This window comes from Colobus angolensis, unplaced genomic scaffold (genome assembly GCF_000951035.1).
Source record: "Colobus angolensis palliatus isolate OR3802 unplaced genomic scaffold, Cang.pa_1.0 Scaffold304, whole genome shotgun sequence".
NCBI lineage: Eukaryota > Metazoa > Chordata > Mammalia > Primates > Cercopithecidae > Colobus > Colobus angolensis.
The window spans coordinates 3,051,625-3,059,303 of NW_012116311.1; the positions used below are offsets into that span (position 1 = coordinate 3,051,625).

The 7,679-nt window shown below is 36.8% G+C and overlaps 1 protein-coding gene across 1 annotated transcript in view; it reads right to left on the bottom strand.

Moving 5' to 3' along the window:
* IBTK (inhibitor of Bruton agammaglobulinemia tyrosine kinase) overlaps positions 1-7,679 on the bottom strand; it is a 77,809-nt gene that overhangs the window by 2,359 nt on the left and 67,771 nt on the right. The window contains exon 26 of the mRNA XM_011950287.1: positions 333-404. Coding sequence (XP_011805677.1) covers positions 333-404 — 72 coding nt within the window. The remainder of the gene's footprint in view (positions 1-332; positions 405-7,679) is intronic.

Genomic DNA, 7,679 nt, shown 5'->3' on the forward strand with positions numbered 1-7,679 from the left:
TGTGACGCCCAGGCTGGAGTGCAGTGGCATGATCTTGGCTCACTGCAACCTCTGCCTCCCAGGTTCAAGCGATTCTCCTGTCCTAGCCTCATGAGTAGCTGAGATCACAGGCGTGCGCCACCATGCCCAGCTAAGTTTTGTATTTTTAGCAGAGACAGAGTTTCACCATGTTGGCCAGGCTGATCTTGAACTCCTGACCTCAGATGATCCACCCGCCTCAGTCTCCTAAAGTGCTGGGATTACAGGTGTGAGCCACTGCACTCGGCCTTAATGTTTTCAATGCTAAGCAGCAACTTAGCTTTGGAGCCCCATAACTTATCAATTAATCTTACTTGGGACTGTCTAGAAGTGGTAAATCTGAAATATGGTTGCCTTCTGGTCCTGGGGTACCGTGGGTAGAGCATCTGCAAAACAAATGCCAAAATTAAAGATTAAAGCTTCTAGTAATATTAGTCAAACTGCTTATTAATATATACAGAGGAAGAATTGTAAACTCCCGACTCCAGAGGCAAATTAAATAAGTGCAGTCAAGCTTACCTTTAAAATTATAAGTAAACAAAATAATCTATATATATTTATAAAACCTTCTGTATAAAATATCATAAAGATATTGCAAGAAATAGCCTATTTCTAATAATATTATATATATACCAGATAAACCAATAATCTCTAAATCAGATAATTAACAGCCAAATTTTGTGAGGCGCTAATATACTTTATGAGCAAAGAATTACAGATAGGACAGAAATACAAAATATGATCTTTACCTTCTAAGAATTCACAAGCCAGTTGAGGAAATAACATACAAAATGACATATAAAATAACAGAACAGAATTTAAGACAGTATAACAAATTGAGTTATACTGGCTATAAGAACTATACAAATCACAATATTTAATCATTTGAGAGGGCCTCATGGAGAAGAATGAACTTGAGAAGATAATAAAAAAGAGGTATATGATGAAAGCAGTAAGAAGCATTCCAGTAAGGAGAAAAACTTAAAAAGGTACAATGCAGACGAGCTAATTGTGGAATTTTACAGTTAGAAAGGTCCCTAGAAATTATCTAGATCACTCCAATGCTCTCTTTCAGCAATGAGCAAACTGAGGACTAGACAGGTTTAACAACACAAAGTCAGAGAGTAAATTAACAGGACCTAAAATACTGACTTCATGATTCATTTACACACACTTATTGAGCATATCAGGATTATCGTAGGTGCTGAAAATCAGGCTGATTAAAACCCAATCTTCTCCCCTCAAAAAATTCTGAAGGGGAAGATTTAAAAATATACTTAAGCAATGATAAAACAATGTATACAGTACTATGGATGCACAGGAGAAAAACTAAAATATGGAAGATGGTATACACTGATGGCTTCACTGAGGAAATGACATTAAAGCTGAGGAGAGGGACAATTAAAAAGAATTTTGGTTGTACAAATACATAGACCTATAAAAGATTTTTAAGTGCTTTAAGTAAAGGCAGGCTGTTCTCTTCAATAAGCAAAGAATGTCTGAATTCAGGGCAAGGAAGAAACTTAAAGAGAAATAAAGTTTAAAAGAAACAGTAGGGCCAGAGTACAAAATGCACTGAAAGCTAAAATGTTTAGCCCTGATGTGTGGGCAAACAAATTTACTAAGAGCTTAAGTACTTCATGTGTATCATCCCATTTAATCTTTGCAATACCCTGCAAAGAAAGCACATATTAACCCATTATAGAGATGAAAAAACAAACTCAAAGAATATTATATAATTTGTCTGATTCACAAATTAGATAAGTAGCAGAGAGATAACAAAAATCTGGTCTTTTTGATTTAGAGTACAGTGTTTTTTCCATGATCACACAGCTGCCTTTATTTCCACTATTCCCCTTATTCTGGAATACATTCCACTTCAAATGTCTTCTCATTCTTATACTGTTGGCTCAAATCTCATTTTCTCTCTCCTCCTACAAAACTTCAATCATTATGATAAAGCATCACACACTGTTATTATCGTTTACATGTCAATCTTAATTGCTAGACTAGTCTCTTGAGGAACAGGACTGCTTCATTCATCTTTGTATCTCAGTGTCCAGCAGAATACTTGGAAATACTTGTTTATGAAAAATTAATTAGAAAATGACTGAAACAGAAATTCAAAGGGTTTTTTCAGTATACGATAATGAAAAGCAGAGGTTTTTAGGTTCTTTATTGCTTTAAATTACTGATAACTTTTCTTAGAGATATAGCTACTGAATTACAAACTGACATAAGCTTTGTAGTAAACCTGCATGTTATTACTACTCTCATTTCCATATGATGAAACTGAGATACAGAAAGATTCAGAAAGAGCCGTATAATGTTATACTGAATCTCAAATATGTTTCCTAAGACTACAATTCCATCACTTTTTCCACTCATGATTTTTCAGTGGATAATTTCATTAATTACAAATTTATCCAAACAACGTGTAGTCTGTCAAAATTTCATCTTAAAATGAACCAAATTTGTCAAATAAAATAGAGCGATGATTAAACAAATATCAAAAACATTCTAAACTTTCAAATAATAAATATAGCATTATTGAGTTTTCGACATTAGCAACATAAAAGTAGATATCACAAGAGACAATCTGTATAAAATTTAGTCTTCTGAAAATAAACAGCAACATAAAAAGGTTAACTGACATTTTCCTTAAAAGATTTTTGTTCAGGCCGGGCATAGTGGCTCATGCCTGTAATCCCAGCACTTTGGGAGGCCAAGTCAGGCAGATCACCTGAGGTAGGGAGTTTGAGACCACCCTGACCAACATGGAGAAACCCCATCTCTACTAAAAATACAAAATTAGCTGGGCTTGGTGGTGCATGCCTGTAATCCCAGCTACTCAGGAGGCGGAGGCAGGAGAATCGCTTGAACCCAGAAGGCAGAGGTTGCGGTGAGCCGAGATCATGCCATTGCACTCCAGCCTGGGCAACAAGAACAAAACTCCGTCTCAAAAAAAAAAGGATTTTTGTTCAAACCAAAACACATTAATATTGTCACATTTACACTTTAAAGGAACTAAATTATTCTTTGCTCAGTTGGCCTTAAAAAAAATTGTACTAGCTTAATTAGAAAGATTTTTATATAAGATTAGAGCTGATATAATCATAGAATAATTTTTGTCTCACAAGTAGTTCTTCTCACTAATTAGAAACATAAGCTCAGCTGGGTGCAGTGGCTCACACCTGTAATCCTAGCACTTTGGGAGGCTGAGGTGGGCAGATCACCTGAGGTCACGAGTTCGAGACTAGTCTGACCAACATGGCGAAACCCCATCTCTATTAAAACTACAAACATCAGCCAGGCGCAGTGGCAGGCGCCTGTAGTCGCAGCTACTGGGGTGGCTGAGGCAGGAGAATCACTTGAACCTGGAGGCAGAGGTTGCAGTGAGTGGAGATCACACCCTTGTACTCCAGCCTGGGTGACAAGAGCAAGACTCTGTCTCGAAAAAAAAAAAAGAAACACAGCTTACATTTTCTTTCCAGAGTTACATAAGGGGACATTTCAGTGAAAGGAAAATAGGAAATAAAAGCACATGAAATGAAAAAGAATACCTAAGCAACAATAAACAAATAAAAATTGTACAAATTGCTCACTTTTAGATGTTAACACCCTTAAATTACATTGTCATTCTTGCCCTAATCTTGGAAAAAACTACATTTTCTACAACTTAAACACGAATGTATAATTTGTAGAATTTCCTGAGATGAGTCCCTAAGCCCTGGCACCCTAACTCCCCAAAGGACCATAAGCATTCCTATCTTCTTAACTCCTATGATTTCCTCTGTTTATACTGCCCCATCTTCTCTTACTTCTTCTTTTAAAAATCCCATCCTGTATTCAAAAGCTTATGACAATGAAAAGAATCAAGAATTAAGAGATCTCTTTTTTTCTAATATTATTCACATGCTTATATAGTAATATTTAGAAATGAATATAAAAAGTGCTTACGAACTAACACAGCTCAAATCCTTCTGCAATGAAGTCTTCCTGACAACGCCAGCCTATGCTCAGTTTTCCTTCTCAGAACCACTCATTTGGTACTTCATCATTTTGTAATCTCTTTAATACTTCTGTATTGTATCGTAATTTCTTTCTTTTTGCTTTTTTGTTGTTCTTGCTGTTGTTTTTGGAGACAGAGTCTCACTCTGTTACTCAGGCTGGAGTGTGGTGGCATGATCCTGGCTCGCTGCAACTTCCACCTCCCAGTTCAAGCAATTCTCCTGCCTCAGCCTCCCTAGTAACTGGAATTACAGACATGCCCCACTATGCCTGGCTTTTTTTTTTTGAGATGGAGTTTCACTCTTGTTGCCCAGGCTGGAGTGCAATGGCGCAATCTCGGGTCACTGCAACCTCTGCCTCTGACTCCTGGGTTCAAGCAATTTTCCTGCCTCAGCCTCCCAAGTAGCTGGGATTACAGGCATGTGCCACCCCAGGCCTGGCTAATTTTGTATTTTTAGTAGAGATGATGTTTCTCCATGTTGGTCAGGCTGGTCTTGAACTCCCGACCGCCAGTGATCCGTCTGCCTCGGCCTCCCAAAGTGCTGAGATTACAGGCGTGAGCCACAGCGCCTGGACCTTGTATCGTAATTTCATTCTTATTCTGTCATTTAACGTCCCTGTATGTACATTAACATTTATCAACTAGATTTCAGACACATGAAAGGCTGCGCCTATACATTCTACTTTTATATATACCCAACAGAGGCCAGTACCAGGTAGCCTATAATTTGCAAATTAATGAATATTTTAGTTTGTCTGTAATGTTTTATATTTCCTTTTTAAAAAAGCAAACTTATTATGTTTTCTATGATAGAAAAAAATTCTGAAACTCAAAGCTATATGTTTTCTTTCTCAGAATCACTATCAGTGATAGCCACAGCTATTTAAAATATTAACTCCCATACCAAAAATACTGAAGCTATGGATATGTCATACTGTCATAAACTCCATTAAGTCAAACTTCCAAAGCAGTATATAACAGGGCACGCTTATAATTAAGAGCCCTGATGTTATAGCACACTCTAGTGATCAACTATGAAACCGCAGATCCATATTTTAAGTTCCATGACAAATCATTATATATCTAAAGACATTTTTTAAAGTTTCAATGAATATTAATATTTAAAATATAAAAATACAAAAATTATCTTAATTTTCATACCTTTAAATTGATATATCTAAGACATGCAATATATCTCACTACATTAGAAACAAATGTTACTTCAAACAGGGTAACAATTTTAATTAATTTACTCATTCAGTCATTCACCAGACTCACAAAGCACCTACTACATGCCAGGAGCCAGTCTGAACACTGGTAGTAAAATGATGAGCAATGACAAACCTCCTTGCTCTCATTGAACATATAATTAAACATACAGACATGAAAATACTTAGAGTAGACAAATGTTAAAGAATTACACTAATAAATGTGAGACGTACAATAAAAAGTACTATGAGAACATACAACAGTAAACTGCCCCAGTAAGTCAGACTTCTCCAAAGAATATAACTGAATAGATATTGAAAGAAGAGTTAGAATCAGTCTGTCAAAGGGTAAGGAGGTGGAAAGACGGAAAGTGCATTTGAGAACTAAGAGAAGGCCAAGAGGACTAGAACACAGAGATCAGGTTACAAAATCAAGTTAAAGACAGTAGGCAGGAGCCAGACTATGTAAGCCTTGAAGGCCATACTAAGAATGCTATAGCTCTTTTCTTAAAAGCAGTAAACTCCAAATTTTAAAAAAGAACACACTGGCTTAATATACTGGAGGAAAGAAAGGCAAGACCAGTCAGTAGGGCAACTCAGGTGGCCCGGGTGAAGTATCACAGTAAACTGAATCAGAAGTGATAGCACTGGAGATAAAATTTAGTATATGGAATTGAGAAATATTTAAGACATAAAACTGGAATGCTCTAACAGTAGACTGAATACTTGTGAAGAAAATAGAAGTGCCAAAGACACAAATTTCTTCCTATTTACTGAGGAAGAAAATTCCAAAAGAATAGGCTATGCTATGTTTTTCTATATTTTTGTTTGATTTTGGTTTTATGAGAGATGAGGAAAACACTTAGTTTCGTTTTGGACATGAAGTTTGCAGTGTTTCTGAACATCCAGATAGAATGGTAGGGTCAATAAGAGATAATTAAGTCTAAAGCCCAGATGATAGATACGGGTAAGAGATACTAGTAATGGGGCTGGGAGACAGAATGAATTACAGACTGAGTGGGAGGTGACAACTCTTTTGAGAAATCTGGCTGTGAAGGAGATGGAGAATTGGTAATGACAGGACAACTGATAGAAGAAACTGCGCCCAGACCACAGAAGAGACCTGAGCACATTCAAAATCAGAGGGGAAAAATCTAGTTAAAAGGAAAAGGTTGAATCTTACACAAGAAAGGAAAGGGATAAATAATAGTTTTCAGGCTTCTGAAGTGGGAAGCATTAAGATAAAAGCACAGGTATTGGCCTACGATAAGACAGAGAACTTTTCTATGGCAAAACAAGAAAGGAGGATAGTTCTAAATAGGCAGGGGCTAATCTGTTCACCACTGTAACTTTAATACTTAGCATAATGTCTGATACAAAGTTCATAATCAATAAATGTTTGATAGCCAATTTTAAGACTGTGTACCTAGTTTTATATTTATAAGCCTATCATAATTATAATTGTATAAATTAATATGCAAAAAGACTTAATCTGCTTCATGTGTTAGTATTCCATTTAAGGTTTTTTTTGTTTTGTTTTGTTTGTTTGTTTTTGAGACGGGGTCTCCCTCTGTTGCTCAGGCTGGAGTGCAGTGGCACAATCATGGCTAACTGCAGCCTTTACCTCCCAGGCTCAAGCAATCCTCCCAACCCAGCCTCCTGAATAGATGGCACTACAGGCACATGCCACCAAGCTGAGCTAATTTATTTTTCTTGCTATTTTTTGTAGAGACAGGGTTTCATCATGTTGCCAGGCTGGTCTCAAACCTCTGGACTCAAGTGATCTGCCCACCTCGGCCTCCCAAAGTGCTAGGATTACAGGCATTAAGCCCCCAAACTCAGCCTAAGATTTTTATTTTAAAACAGTATTTTAATGCTAGAAGTATTAGACAAGTTAGGGAGATGACTTCAGATCTTTTAAGGCTCAAGAACTTTCCTCCTAAAAGTAAATATCTGTAAAAAAGAAGACAGTCACAATACTAACAGTGAAAATATGCCTAAACATTTAATCTAAATCAGGAGTTTCCAAACATTGTCGTCAGAAGACTTTGATAGTTCCTCAGGGCAGGTAAAGTGACATTAAACTAGTATAACTCCCCAGTCTCTGTTCCGTGCTTCAGTCAGAGAAGTTTATATTATCTGTTTGATGCACTTGAATTGGACATAACATATCTTACTTATTTTGTTTTGTTTGTTTGAGACCAGGTCTCACTCTGTCACCCATGCTGGAGTGCAGTGGTTCGATCACAGCTCACTGAAAATACTGCTTTTAAATTATAGATAGATTTTGATGCTTCATGTAGGCATTTAAAATATGAAACATTTTTCTTTAAAATACATTAGACCCCTGGCTAACACGGTGAAACCCCGTCTCTACTAAAAAAAATACAAAAAACTAGCTGGGCGAGGTGGCGGGCGCCTGTAGTCCCAGCTACTCGGGA